Here is a 14,471-nt window from a genome sequence, read left to right as displayed (position 1 = left end):
CCTTCCCCAAACAACCCACAGGATCTGCAATTTAGGCAAAACGCTCAGTTTTAAGAAGCAAGCAGGACAGCACATGGTGCTCCTTAACAACAGCTACGTGGATGGTGTGCCTTCCCATCTGCATCACACAGCCTCATCTATGTGCTACATTGTGGCTTCCTTGTGCTCCTCTGTGGCTGTGTAAGAAATGAGAGAACTCCTTGCACAACCACCTGTGCTGGAATGGCAGCTCCAGGCATTCATTGTGCATTTAAAAAAGAAAGGAAAAAAAACTTAAAAAGGCAGAGTAAGGAAGGAATGAGTGTTGTTCTAATAATGCAGGGCTTTTTTGCATCTGAAACTGCTCCATGTTTTATTAGGAACAAGTTGGGGACAGCGCAGAACCTGGCTTTGCTCACAAAGCATGTAATCTTTTCCCATTAAATACATATTTACATTTAATTTTAAAATATAGCTTCATAGATAGCACGAGCATCTCCTCAAAGCACGTCTGCAGGTTTGGCACGTGCTTTAATGTAGAACACTTGATTTGTTGCTGCTCTAGTCAATACCTATTAACAGAATGCTTATAGGTAAAGTAAGTACAGCAGTATGGTGCAACGCAGTGAAATGCAGAAGTCTATTTTCAGTTCTATTCAGAAAAAATGTAGCATAAATAGCTCAGTGCTGTTTGAGTATCATTTCTTAACTGTGTTTGATACTCATTTAAGCCCGCTGGTATCTCGCTTAAGTTGCAGAGTTTTAAAAATACATACTTGATTTGTCTCTGGGCGTAACTGAATTTGGAGAAACCGTAAGAAATGATGACTGCTGGATGGTATTCCTACCATCATCGCTGTGTGAGAGAGCTTAATAGTGCCAGCTTAATAGCTTGGTGTACTTTTTGGAAAATCTAGTATGTCTGACAAGGAATTAATTCTACACAGTTTCTCTTCTTGCTGTTACCATCTTCCCAAACTGAGCGGAGGCTGTAGAGAATTCTAACCCTAGTATGTCTGATCTGATGCCTTTACGTCTAGGCAATACTAGAAGAAATACAGTGAGAAAGCTACCTAAAAAGCTTCTCCATAAACCCTGCCAGTATCCGCAGTGGTAAAGGCAACACAGCGGTGGTTGAATTTTATTCTTAATGATGTCTGCAGTAACGATAAGGCAAGCAGGCAAATGGGAGAAAAAGGTATTAGAATAGAACAGCATTTGTAGGTAAACGAGTTGATCTGCACATCATGGCGCAGCCATCTCGCTGTGTTGTCTGTAATCTTTAGCCACAGTTTGGCTTGCAGACTTGAGTTACGTACTGACAATAACCACACCGTTTTGCTGACTTATTTTGACAGTTTATGTCCGGTTACTTCCAGTGATTTGCAAAGCTGACATCTCCCTTTAGTGAACCTGAAACTCCTCTCTCTTGTATTGCCCAGCCAGTCATGAAAAGCAGGGCAAAGTGAACAAGGTTCCTTCTCGCTGAACCCATGGAGTCGGAGGTCTAATAGCAAACATGAAGAGTGAAGTGTAAATGAGGATTGGGCCTCAGATGGGTACTTTTGTGGCCAGAGGTGTATTTTTATGAATTCCTTGTGGTGTAAATACTACAGTTCTTCGCTCCTTAGCACATATTGCGGTCTGTGAGACAGAAGAATATTATCTTTCCTTATGGTAAAATTTATCTGGTTGAGTCTATTTATACTGACAGCTTTCCTACGTTAACTTCTCTCTGAATTCCCAATTCATGTAATAGCTTTCTTCCTGCTTCCCACTTTTGAACTACCTTTGTTCTGCCTATGAAGGATAGGAAGCTGATAGTTACTTTATGTTTATATTTCAAACCTGCTTAATGTTTAATGAGGCTGAATATGTTGTAAAAAGCTTCAGAATGTTCAGACCGTTAATATTTCATGCCGATCTACAGAGACAACTGTATTGATCTTTTAAACATCTGCTAAACAAGACAAGGAAGAAATTAGATTTTGGTCAGTTCAATTTGGCTGGTGAATTAAATAGCTTTTAGAGCATTATTGTCTTTTAAAATGTTTTGTTTCCACTTGAAGAAAGTAGATTTTAAAGGCAGTATTTCAACATGTTCTTTCTCAGCATTCTTGGTTTTACCAGCTTTGTTTATTATATCTTTTCAGATTTCCCTGTAAGTGTTCTGTAATCCTAATGGTAATCTTTTTGTTTATGAATACAGATGAGTAGAATGCTACTACCTCTAGTTTCTTCCACTAAACTATAATTTGCTGTATCCAACTTCAGCGCTGATGTCAAGCTTCCTCAGAATCCATCTGTGGCCTTAGCAGGGAGAAAGCAATGCACACTGGAGTGGGCTGTTGAGTAACGCTCTGTTTTACCTAAACCTTGGCCATACATTGGTTATCAATGCAGCATCTTTGAGGATGGCTTACCTTGGGCACTCCTGTACTGGATTTTGAGAATGTGGCGTGTGCTATAAGGTTATCAATTCATTTTTTTGCAACATCAATCCTCAGTCTCACTGAGGGTTTTAAGGTATGCTTCCAAAAGCTGTACGTATCATTTTCCACCAGTTTTTGTACCTTCCTTGGTCCCATGGACTGTCATTTTGAAGACTGCCTGGCTACTCCAGTATTAAAAAAAAAAAAAAAAAAGTTCTTTCCCACTGAACTGTGGAAGTGTCTTGATGCATGACTAAGTTTTTGTTGATATGATGAAACACTGTCACTTCTAACATATGTGTCACCCTTAATTACCACAGAGACTTAGTATCATGACATAACTTGCTCCATATAGCTGTTCAGGTATGTGGTGGTTTCATATACTACAAATGTGAGGCCAACTCTTAAATTATAAAACTGCAAATGCTAGCTGCCCAGGTATTTGGATGCTTTATGATAAATTCTTACACTGGTAGACACAATCTTGTGCATCTTCCTTATATAGAAAGTGCTAATGCTAGTTTGGGCAAGGAAAATGATAAATGTGCAGTAGATGAAACTGAGCTGCAGAACTTTGCTGCCATAAGCACAGCCAACGTTTGTTCTGAAGACAGAAATCCATCAGTTGTCAACAGGAATAGTAATAGACATACCTGATGATTGCTGTACTCTTGTGGCAGACATAGTGAGGAATTGCTCCTGTCTGGGAAAGAAATTTTATCTCATCCTATGAAGAGATAGAATGCAACTGGGAAGCTGCCTTTGCTGTGTCACGTGCATCTAAGTCCCTTATATACCTGCACACTATGGGAAAGGTGGTACCTTTTCTTTCTCTTCTGCTTTGAAAATCATCAGGTTTGGAATCTACATAGCACTTGGATGTGATGGGCCTCGTTAGTACCTGTAAATTAAATGTGAGCCTAATTTTATTTCTTTGAATCTTAGTAACTTTGGTTTATGTGTTCCTTGCTGGGCATATTAAATGGAACATAGCATCCTAAATTAGAGACAGGTATGGCTTATTAGTTCCAAGAATTTGACTACGGACCATGCCAGGCTTTGCAACATCTTTGGCTTTGAAATGTTTCATGTGGCCTCTTCTGCCACCCTGCAAAACAAGTTACATGTGCCAATGGTCACATATGCTAATGGTAATCAGCTGTCTAAGAGAGATATCATCACTCAGTAGAAGGGATAAATGTATTTGAACAGACCATTAGACACTGTCCTCCTTGAAACAGGCTTATGCCCTGAATACCTTACGTGAGAATGAATCAACCTAAAATCCTAGCATTATTGTTCAGTAGTAAGATGGGGATTGGGAGCTGATGGTCATCAAATTTCTTGGAACCTCAAGTCCCACCATCCACCCCATTGTAACTGTGCTTGCTTTTATGTGGCTGAGGCCTTTGTCCCTCTGCACAGGGTCAAGGGGTTCTGCTGTTAAGTTCACTGGGATCCAGACTGACTTCTGTATTGCGACAGTAAATCATTATGCGACTATTTTAAGATACTTGTGTAAAAGTAATAGGATAAGGATGAGCTGCATTCTCCATTCCACAGGGAGTTATGTAAAGTACCTCGATTGGAATGGGAGACAGATTTAACTCGATTGAATCATTGAATGGAAATATAAGACAATGCACATTAGCCACTTAGTTCATTCCATAAATTCTAATAATTAAAACTGCATGTGCAATAATAATGGCTTTCCAGATACATAAGGAGGAAAAATGCACCTTTGATATGGTGTGGCATAGGCATAATGAAAACACGTAGGTAATGGAGGATCTGTGTAACAGGAAGTTAGCACACAGAACCTGCAGTTGGAAATACATAAACATATTTCCCGACAGAATTTCACTACGTCACTATTCATTAAGAAAATTGGCAATAACTGACAAGATAGGCACAAAATGAATTTTCATGTTGCTGGGATGAAGCATGGCTCCCAGCAATTAATGGGTTTAGTCATATTAAGCAGATAAATAATGCTATCTGACATTACAGTATTTCACATTACACTAAAATTTTGTAACATTTGCTCATAATATGACTTGAAATATGTTACCTAGGAAAAAAAAATCTTATCTCTGGAACAGTCAAACCCCATTAGAAACCTTAGGCTTGAAAAATCACAATGTTAACAGTTATATCCCCTAGCAAAGGTTTGCTTTCCTTAAATAGTGTTAAATTTAAACCCAGAAGCTCTAGTCTCTTTTGGAGTTACTCTTCCACAGTGCATTGAGCTTGAAAGGAAGATTTAGTGCACAAAATATACTGCACGTTGCTGAAGGTTGGTAAGTGAAACACTACGAGCTACAGAAGGAGGTTGCCTTTAGAATGAAATCACATCAATGATATGTTCTCTAAAATATGTTTTTGTATTCTGTTTTATAAAAATGCTCTTAGTGTGACTCCATTATACTTAAAATGATTGATAACTTGATTGGCTTGAATTTCATTTTAACTGGCATGTTTGCCTTAATCGTAGCTGGGCACATTCTGAGTACCACTCTTCTTGCATTATTTCATACTGGAAAATACCCAGTGTATCCCAAGCATTAACAGAAATTGAGAACAAATAAAGGAATATAATCTCTCATTTGATGCTAATTTTATTCCAAATTCATTGAGTAATGTAGAAGAAAATGTGATTGCTTGTCAAAGCTCAGATGCAGTTTTTTTTGTTGGGGCAGAATGCAGTGGATTTGGAAGTGTCATGTTTAGCTGCAGGCAATGATGCTTAGTGTCTCAGCACCCAGCTCCCACTGAATTTCAACAAGAGTTACCAAACAACCTTCCCTTGGGCTCCAGTGAAAACCCTTGGCTTCCTATCTAGTCTGAGCTGCAGTTTCAGTAGCAGGATACAAGCTTTTTTACTGTGGTCTCTTAAGGTATTGTTTCCTGAAACAGCAGAAGATGATCCAAGTGCAGAGAGAGCACAGCAATTCTGGACTAAAATATAAAATCTCTGTACTAAAATATAAAAATCTCAAACTTTAGTATGAAAGGGCTGCTAGAAAACAGCAGTTATCAAGGTTGTTAGGACGATGCAATACAGCAAACCTTTCCAAACCCAAATAATAAACCATACAGATAATTTTTTTATGTGTGCCAAGATACAATTTTATTGCTTCTCAGGTAACATTGCATTTAGGCATTACTTTGACATGGAATTACTGGGAAAGCAAAAACCGTTTATGTCTTATGACATCTGTCCTACTCTATGTTAGCAGAAGAGGTAGGGACTTTTAGGAGACCTTGCTGGCAATGTTGTAGGTGCATGCTAAAAGCTTAATAATAAAGTTAGCAAAGGCAAGTAATCCCTGCCAGTGTGTGTAATACTGAGCTATCTTCAACTGGAAGTATTTAGCACTGTTCTTACGTGACCTTAGCATTCAGAACAGGTTCTAGCAATACTAAAAATATACACTTGACTTATTTCTTGCTTTTTTTAATGATGCAAAGAAGAAAAAGTTGGTGCCATACATCCAGCTGCTGTTTGTAGATGACCAGCCAGTGCTGCAGGCTGAACTCTTGGCATAAGAAGCATCACATCATCTCTCTATGCTAGTCTGTCTGTATTAGTGTTATTGCACCTTCATGGTATCAAAAAGTTATGGTTTTACTGTGCTTGTTTTAAAAATTATATATTTAAAATCAACCAAACTTATCAGAGTTAAGTATATAAAAATATACATGTTACTGCTCACATTATACAGTAAAAAAAGAAAGCACCTGTGTGGAAAGCTCATTCCTTTCTTTGGAAGGAAAGCTGTCTCCATGTAGTTGCTTCAGTAACACTTATTTATACGTACATACATACAAACCAGAACTTCAGCCACATGATCTGTCCCCGTCTGTAGTACAGAAAACAGAAGGCCCAGAGGGGTGATATGTCTCATTCTTTCTCCATCATGGAGCTGCTGCCATTCACACTGTGTGAACAAGAGCATGGCTTGGGTAAAGCGTGAAAAGCGTGAGATAAATTATGCTCCATGTGGCATAATTCCTTCCAGGAAACAGCATAACTTACAGCACACAAACAATGTATGTTATTCTGTTGTCAGAAGGAACAGCTGTCAGTCTGAACTCCACAACCCTTGCTGAGGAATGCCAGCATGGCTGTTGGGCCATGTGTTGCTTCTGCACTTCAGTGGGACTTAGAGAGAAGGGCCAATTGCACACGATGCACTTGTAAAGCTATGATCCATGGGTCTGCTGGTATCTCCTTCAGCCCAACTTAGAGAGAAAAATGCAGCGTGGACAAAAAGGTTGTGGATCTTGTCAGACCTCTGTACAGGAGGGTGAAACTGTAAGAACAGACAAGTTCAGGGTGCCTGATCCCTGAAGGCATTCAAGACTAGGCTGGATAGGGCCCTGGGCAGCCTTATTTGATGGGTGGCAATCATCCCACAACAGGGAATTAAGAGCTAGATGATCTTCAAGGTCCCTTCCAACTTAAGGCATTCTATGATTTCAAACGCTATTAGAAATGATGACTAAACAACTTAGACTACTGGAAAAGTAGGTTTCTTTCTTACTAATCGTAGCTGCATTTTACTATGATAAAAATGGGCATTTGAAGAAAACCTGTTATTATTGAAGATCCTTGGAGTTACGTTGTAAGTGCCTTTCCCAGATCTAACCTACTAAGAAACATTACCATTTTTTCCCCAAAACAGAACTGTATAATTAGATATAGCATTTAACCTTGTGAAGAAAGTTAAAAAAAAACAACCCTATTTCTACGTAGTTTCTGAGGTAATAAACTGCCATGTTAAAAATATATGCAAGTCATTCAGTTTTGTGTGTGTCCCTTGTCCATCCTCCCCAAAAAGGGGATGGACATGGTAGATTCAGTAAAATGGAGAAAAGGCCTGTGGCATGCTGCTTGGTATACTTATATCATAGTTCATCATGGTTTCTTGTGAGGTCTTCCCCATAATTAGTAGCTTGACTTCCAACAAACATATTCCAGTTGTCTAAAACCTCCTCTTTTGTTAGTTTTTGATCCTGGTGGGAAGAAAAGAAAACCTCTTTAAGGACATTTTCAAACCTAAGTAGAAGATACCACACAGACTTACGAGAGCCCAGGGACACAGAAAGTTCTTCAAAGAAACCAGTCTTAAGATTCAGGAGTCATTGCAGCTGTGAGTGAGCTTTTCGACCCCACTGAAGTCCCTCTGGCTTCAGTTGGGTCAACTGCTAATTGAAACTAACTTGTAATTAACTCACTACCAAACAGTCTGAGTTACCTGGTACGTAGTTTTTCACGTGGTTTGGTTTTGCCTTCCTAACAATAAAAATCCTCTGTGTATTTGTTTCAAGACAGTTGCTTGTTAGAAATCTAAGCTGCTCTGTGTAAGAGTTTGGGTTTTTCAGGATCCAACTTTGCTGGCATTACACCTCAGATGATCACCATCTGGGATCCACAGAACCACTAGTCTCTCATGTTAAATGAAGTGAATGTGTGTCTGATTACAGAAACACCTCCTAGATAGTATCTAGCCTCTAAAACTTTAAGCACAGAGCACTAATAACGACAAATACCAGGAATCACCTCTTACTATCTGACTATGTTTAAAAAGAACCAACCCAACAACAACCAAACAAGAAAACCCCAACCCTTAACCTTAGTTTTTCCTAAAATACATTGGAACTCTGCGTACCTTATCGACATCTGATTCATAGACTAAATGCCTGGCTTCAGCAAGTGCATGATCGTAGTCCTGTGGGAGAATCCAGTGCTGAATCTCCTCTTTGTCCATCTTTCCATCCTTGTTGAGGTCACGGAAATCTGCAAACTGCTCACGCTCTGTGGTCACCCAGTCAGGCTCTGGTCCTCCCTCTTCATTTGCAAACATATCAGCTGGAAAGGGAATCGAAGTCTCACTTAAGTCATACTTAACTTGAAAATTATATACCAACTAGTGATATTTGAAGTGTTCCTCAGGAAAACTATTACTAAATAGCAATCAGAGACTCCAGACTGGGCTTAGTCACGTAGAACGGGACTTAGCAATTTTATCTTGTCCCTGCCAGCAAATGTCTTCATGGATAAAATCAGACTCCAGCCAGCAGAGTGGTTAAGGCAGGCATGTCCAACTCAAAAAACAAGGTAAAATATCTCACTTGTTTTTTCTCTTTGTTCTTCTTTTTTAACACTTTAAGGAACATATTAAAAATTAGAATGTTTATTATATATTTTACAAGGGCTGCACTGAAACTAATGCCTCCTGTTTTATGATGTTGGCCCATGATGTCAGAGACAGATGCTGGTGGTACAGCAGTAGAGGTTGAAGCTTCCCACCAATATTCCATTACGTGTTGTTGCTGTGGGTCGTGGTAGGAAAATGCCACAGTGGCAGCTGCTATCTATATAAATAGGGTTTGGAGAGTACCAGTGACTAGTAAGAGCTAGTACTGATTTACATCTGTTCTTTTACAGCACAGGCCTTCCAAATCACAATAGTTGCAAAAATCCTTCAGGAAGCACAAGTGTGTTTGCTTTATCCTTCTGGTCTCTGTGGCCAATCAATTGGTGCCTGCTCATTTAGGGTGCTTATTTCTCAAGCCTTTGATTTTTCTATTGAAGCTTGCTCTGTAGATAATACTACTGTGACTTGTGGCATTTGGTTTTCAGGGGTACGGTATGGAAAAGTGCATCCCACAGGGTTGGTCTTAAGGTCAGGCTCACTGGCATTTGTATATGTAAATGCTGACCTGAAATGTAAGAATAGTCTCCCCCTACCCCACAGTGGAAGCATATACACTAGGCTGAGGCCTCTCTATTGGTAGAACTGTTCAAAATATCCCTGAAAGGCTCAGTACCTGTTCATGCAGGGTGACAATTCAGTCCTCTGTGCTTTACGTGACTAGAGATATTCTGCTTTGCTGCTTTTATAAAATCTAAAACTAATTTTGTAAAAGTCAGAACAAGAGGCAAGAAGGAAGGAGTGATTTGGCTGTTTTTTAACCCCAGCTTGATCAAAACCAAAACACAATTGTATCTGAAAAAGGGATGTAGGAACATTTTAAACAATTTTCCTCAACTCATAAAGAAAAATTCAGACAACACATTCACTTTCACGTTTTTAAAGAGCAAATTATATTGTTTATTCGAAGCGCCTGACGTCCTGTCAATTTGATTTTTATCATCCTTGCCAATGTGGGGTGATTGTGACTAGAACATTCTATGCTTTCTATCCTAGAGACAGAAAAAAACAGCATTTGCAATGGTAACAAATGTTGACAATTACCTTATAATTATATGTAGGTAATGTCACTGAATGAACTGAAATTACTGTGGAAATTATGCTGCCCTGTTATTTCAGTCATAAATGAATAGCACTCACATTCTGAGGCTAAATATAATTTACAAGGCAAAGAAACCCCCTGCCATTAATTAACATGTGTATACTGTTCCTGATTACACGAGAAGTGATCTTTATAGCTTTCCTGGTACTACTTCCTTGATTTAAAACCCATCAAAGTGAGTGAAAAGGGAGAGGTTAGCTTTTGGAATCAGCAGAATTATTCAAAAGGGTAAAAGGTGTTATGTATAGCTGATCTCTAGTCCATTCTGTTTTCATGTCTAAGCGCAAGACAGCAGCTAACTGCACAGAGTGACTCAAGTTTGTGTAAATTAACGGTGACTGATCTGCTGTTAATGTTTCCAATTCTGTTCTCTGTCACTTAAGTAACGCAGAGTTGTTTTTCACATCACAGTTTTTTGAGAACCCTGACTCTCACTTCTCTAAGGTTCATTCTTAATGCAACGTCTTGTATTTCTAGGAGAAACAAAGACATTGCTGCAAAAAATCCTTTTAGAACTAGGTGGGTTTACCTCCTGAATAAGCTAGACTAATTAGTAAAAACAGGCAACTTGGGAGCACAGAAACATTCCTCTTTGTTGCAGCTTTGAGAGAAGAGGGACAAATGGACACTTTGTAAGAAACAAACTTCAAGTCTTACCAATGTACTCATCCTGATCCACAAAGCCATCCTCATTTTTGTCTATGTCTTCTAACGTTTCCTGGAAAATAGTTTTGCACTGAAGTAATCAAGAGAAAACAGAATTCTGGCTATTCCCCTCCTCAAGTTATTCTGCACTCCAGCCCTGACCTGGACATCACGCTGATGTTTTAAGCTAAGTGCAATTACAAGTCGGTATCGAACACTTTGTTTTTGACAGCCTCACATCAGCATTCTTTTTCCTTTATTTTGGTACACATCCATACCAAAATGGTTTCAATTTAAGAGCAGTCTAAGTGCTCTTGTTCGGTCTTCCTTGTACTGAAAGCTCTAAATCAAGTAAATTTCAAGAATTTATCCCTTTCAGTTCCCCAGTTGGCCATTAAGTGAAGTAAAAATAGCGTCATTGGTTTTGCACTGCTTACTAAGACAACGATGTTTTTCATGTGCTCAAATTCCTCTGGGTGAAGGAAAGCAGTGAATTCTTCTCGAGTGGCAGCTGAGTCTCCATCCAGATCTGCAGTTTTGAATCGCCTTTCATCTCTGGGCAGCATTTTTTTAAAACTGTGCCGATCTGTTGCATCTTGGAATTCTTCTGGTTTTTCTGCCAATTAATCAAGACAATCACAAAATTACGTGATAGCGCATTTCACAAGGAACAACAAATTCTCCTAATTTACTGATATATACACTGAGTCTAGAAATACAAAGGCTTATTGCTAGAACAGCTGCTGTGTTAAACTGGAATTTCTCTTTCCTAGGGAACTGTAGAGTCAAACTCTTCGATTTTATAGGTGACTTAATAGTATAGGTTAATGGCCAAGTAAGTCTCCTCTTGGAATCCAGGCTTTTCATAGAATCACAGAATAGCCTGCGTTGAAAAGGACCATGATGATCACCTAGTTGCACCCCCCCTGCCATGGGCAGGGTTACCAGCCACTAGATCAGGCTGCCCAGAGCCACATCCAGCCTGCTTTTGCAGCATCACATAGTATACTTGGTAGATGAATTTTTTTAATCTGCTTTCATAAGTTTTGCTTAGGAAGTATTCAGAGTAGATTTCATTTACAGAAGTTTTATTCGTTTTAGGAATCAGTACGATGTACACAACTCCTTGGTTTGAAAAAGCAATCAAACCTTCTACTTATGATTGCTTGCTATTGCTCCAGAAACTGCATATATGGCGTTAAGACACTGTCTTCTCATTTCCAGTATAAATGCACCCATGGCCAATTAATATCCATTTGTTGTTCTCTCAGCACTGTTATAGCAAAGATAAGCTATATGTATATTTATAGCTTATACCCAGCCAAAGTTTTTACCATTTACACTCTCACAAATTTAAGTGAGATTCAATTAACAAACATTCCTTAATTGTGTTTTTGAATGTAAGCACCATTTTTAATGTTAAAAAATAACACATTTCTAACTGGAGTCAGGAGACTTTAACTCAGCTTCGTCAGTACACTCAATAAAGCCCTCTACAAAACATTCTCTGTAGTGGTGACCCACATAGAAATGGCCACAATAAAGACACAAGAAGCTTTCAACCTCTGAGCATCTTTAGGCAATTTCCCAAAGCCCTCACTGTGATACCAAAGTCAGCTTGGCTACAAGGTGCCTCCTAACCTCAGCTATCATTGAGCATATAATCTGATGGTGTCTCACCTAGATAATAACCGTAGGTAGCTTGTTTGTACTCTTCCCAGGTGATTTTATTGTCCTTGTTTGTATCATAGTCTTTCCAAACCTTAGCGACGTTTTCATAGATGTAGCGTTTCTGTACCCGTTTAATCCAGTTTTTCAGCTCCTCTGTTGTGAGATAGCCATCTTTGTTTTCATCTATTCTATCCACAATCTTCCTGTAAAAAGAGAGCTGTATTCGTTAAGGGTGGGCAGAAAAACAAACCAGGTGTCAGTCCAACTTCATTATTGTTACCTTGTCCTGATTTTCCTCTAAAATGTAATGCCCAAAATGCAGAAAGCTGTCCCACTGACGGAGGCTTTCTTGCATTTTGAAGATTATCTTACCGTTTCTCTATTCATTATTCAATATTGATATGAATAATCAAAATGGAACCTGCGCTCTCAAAGTTACTGAACAAACTATCTCGGATGGCTTGCAGATCGTGTCTACTGACTTGGGGGGGATCTGCTCACAGGCTGCAAGCAGAGGCTACGATGGACTTAGACTAGGAAAACAACTACAATACAAGCACGTATCTTAGCAGAGGCCACAAGGACAAAAGCGTTGGGTTTTGTGGACCCCTGCAGTTCCTTCTGCGGCTTTCCAGTAGATCGATGCTAGGCTGGGGTGAGTCCTGCGAACATTCACCACTTGCACATGGTTCACACCCCCAGCTGAAAGGCCTAATTTAAGTAACCCATGCCCTTGTTTAGTGACACGCTGTATGTAAGTCACAAACGTGTATGCTGAGATGGTTTCTTTTGCTCGCTTTTCAAACAATCTGGATTAAACTGGTCAATTGTGCTTCATGGCTTTGCTTATTGAGATGCAGGTCAATAGCTGACAGCTTGCACAAGGAGCAGGAGGTTACGCTGAGCCAACAGCACCATTATGGTGGCATCAGACAGACAAACCATGCTTCAGTATCGCTCCCTGTGGAAGGGCACAACTCCTCTTAGTGAGAACGTACAGACATTTTCACAGAATCACAGGATGGCCAGGGCTGGAAGGGACCTCAGGGATTATGGATCTCTAACCTCCCTGCCACACGCAGGGCCATCAACCTCCACATTTCCTACCAGCCCAGGCTGCCCAGGGATCAACCTGGCCTTGAACACCTCCAGGGATGGATGGGGCATCCACAGACTCTGGGCAGCTGCTCCAGCACCTCACCACTCTCATAGTACAGAACTTGACTATTTTTTTTTTACTATTCTCTGCTTACTGATTGCAAAGATCTTTTTATAACTACTGTGAAACTTTGTTCTAATTAGCAACGTGCCTTCTCGCAGACGTAAAGGACAGAGAAGCAGTAAATTAAGGCAACTGATGCATGGAAGTAAGAACAAGACGGAGCAAATTGTCCCGCGCAGAGAAGTTGCAGGGAGCTGGTTTAACGGCGGCCTGGGAAATAGAAGAATTGTGATGAAGGCAAGAGAAGAAACGGCTTCAGCTTGATTCACGGGAACGGCAGAGCGAAGGGAGAGAAGGGATACAGAAGCGAGGCAGCCGTTCCGCACTTCTTTACGCAGCAGCCCCGCAGCCCCCCGCGCGCCGCCTCCTCCCCCCCGCCCCGCTTCCGCCTCCCGGGCCGCCGCTCACCCCAGCCGCTCCTGACTCTCCTCCGGGCTGAGCTGGTCGAAGCTCCGCGCCTCCTCCTTACCCAGGAAGGCCTCGTGGTCGTACCGGAATCCCGGCGCGTCCTCGTGCTGCTGCGCCGCTCCGGGCCGCGCCCGCTCCTGCCACGCCGTCGGCTTGCCCAGCCCGCCCGGCAGCGCCAGCAGCGGCAGCGCCAGCAGCAGCGCCGCCGGGCACCACCGCCCCCCGCCGCCCATTCCCCGCGGGCGCCGGACGCCCTCCATCCCGCCGCCAGCACCGCTCCGCGGCCCGCCGCCGCTCATCGCGCCCGGCCCCGCTCCTCCCCCGCCGCTCCGCCGCTCGCGATTGGGCAGCGGCCGCCCGCCAGCGCGGCCCGGCCCGGCGGCGCCACGTCTGCAGGGCGGTTCGGGCGGAGCTGCGGGGCTCGGGGCGGTCCGCCATCCTTCCTCCGGGACCGAGGCCGCTGGGCTGGTCCTGCTAAGCTCGGGGGTCTCTCCCCTGCTCCTTGCCCACCTGTGCCTGCCTGACAGCTGCAGCGGGCTCACCGAAGTTTGCCCTTGCTTTTAAGCTTGAGAAGCGGCCAGTGGTTGCCTTGTCTTTTTTCCTGCTTTAAAGTTTGCCGAGAGAACTCGGGGAAGCAAATTAGAGAAGTCACAGCGCGTTCTCAGCTTGCTCTCTTGATACACGAACGAGCCGGCACAAAGCAGCAGCTCGCTTAAATGTTAAAGCCCCTCTCCTTTCTGTTTCTCAGTCTGTACAGTCTGGCCATCCCATGTGTTAGGCTTGTGGGTCCT

At 41.6% G+C, this 14,471-nt stretch overlaps 1 protein-coding gene and 1 long non-coding RNA gene across 2 annotated transcripts in view; one reads left to right on the top strand and one right to left on the bottom strand.

Moving 5' to 3' along the window:
- LOC128085317 (uncharacterized) overlaps nt 1-2,612 on the top strand; it is a 28,094-nt gene extending 25,482 nt beyond the window's left edge. The window contains exon 3 of the long non-coding RNA XR_008208888.1: nt 2,254-2,612. This is a non-coding gene — a long non-coding RNA (uncharacterized LOC128085317). The remainder of the gene's footprint in view (nt 1-2,253) is intronic.
- A 2,902-nt stretch (nt 2,613-5,514) lies between these two features.
- RCN1 (reticulocalbin 1) lies at nt 5,515-13,962 on the bottom strand. Its single transcript, XM_052692480.1, has 6 exons — nt 13,681-13,962; nt 12,060-12,253; nt 10,817-10,995; nt 10,392-10,452; nt 8,087-8,286; nt 5,515-7,430 (listed from the first exon to the last, which is right to left on the bottom strand). Exons 1-6 carry the CDS (start codon nt 13,938-13,940, stop codon nt 7,323-7,325), a joined length of 1,002 nt encoding a protein of 333 aa, XP_052548440.1. The 5' UTR covers nt 13,941-13,962; the 3' UTR covers nt 5,515-7,322.
- Nucleotides 13,963-14,471: the final 509 nt, after the last annotated feature.

The sequence above is a fragment of the Tympanuchus pallidicinctus genome, unplaced genomic scaffold (genome assembly GCF_026119805.1).
Source record: "Tympanuchus pallidicinctus isolate F22 unplaced genomic scaffold, pur_lepc_1.0 scaffold3, whole genome shotgun sequence".
Taxonomy (NCBI): Eukaryota; Metazoa; Chordata; class Aves; order Galliformes; family Phasianidae; genus Tympanuchus; species Tympanuchus pallidicinctus.
This window is presented reverse-complemented; position numbering and strand designations above follow the sequence as displayed.

Coding starts and splice junctions, on each gene's coding strand:
- RCN1 (XM_052692480.1), bottom strand. CDS start 13,940: ATGGAGGGCGTCCGGCGCCCGCGGGGAATGGGCGGCGGGGGGCGGTGG. Junction 10,453..10,816: donor TGAAAAACATCGTTGTCTTA/GTAAGCAGTGCA, acceptor ACTATTTTCCAG/GAAACGTTAGAAGACATAGA. Junction 8,287..10,391: donor GGATCAGGATGAGTACATTG/GTAAGACTTGAA, acceptor TTCCCTTTCCAG/CTGATATGTTTGCAAATGAA.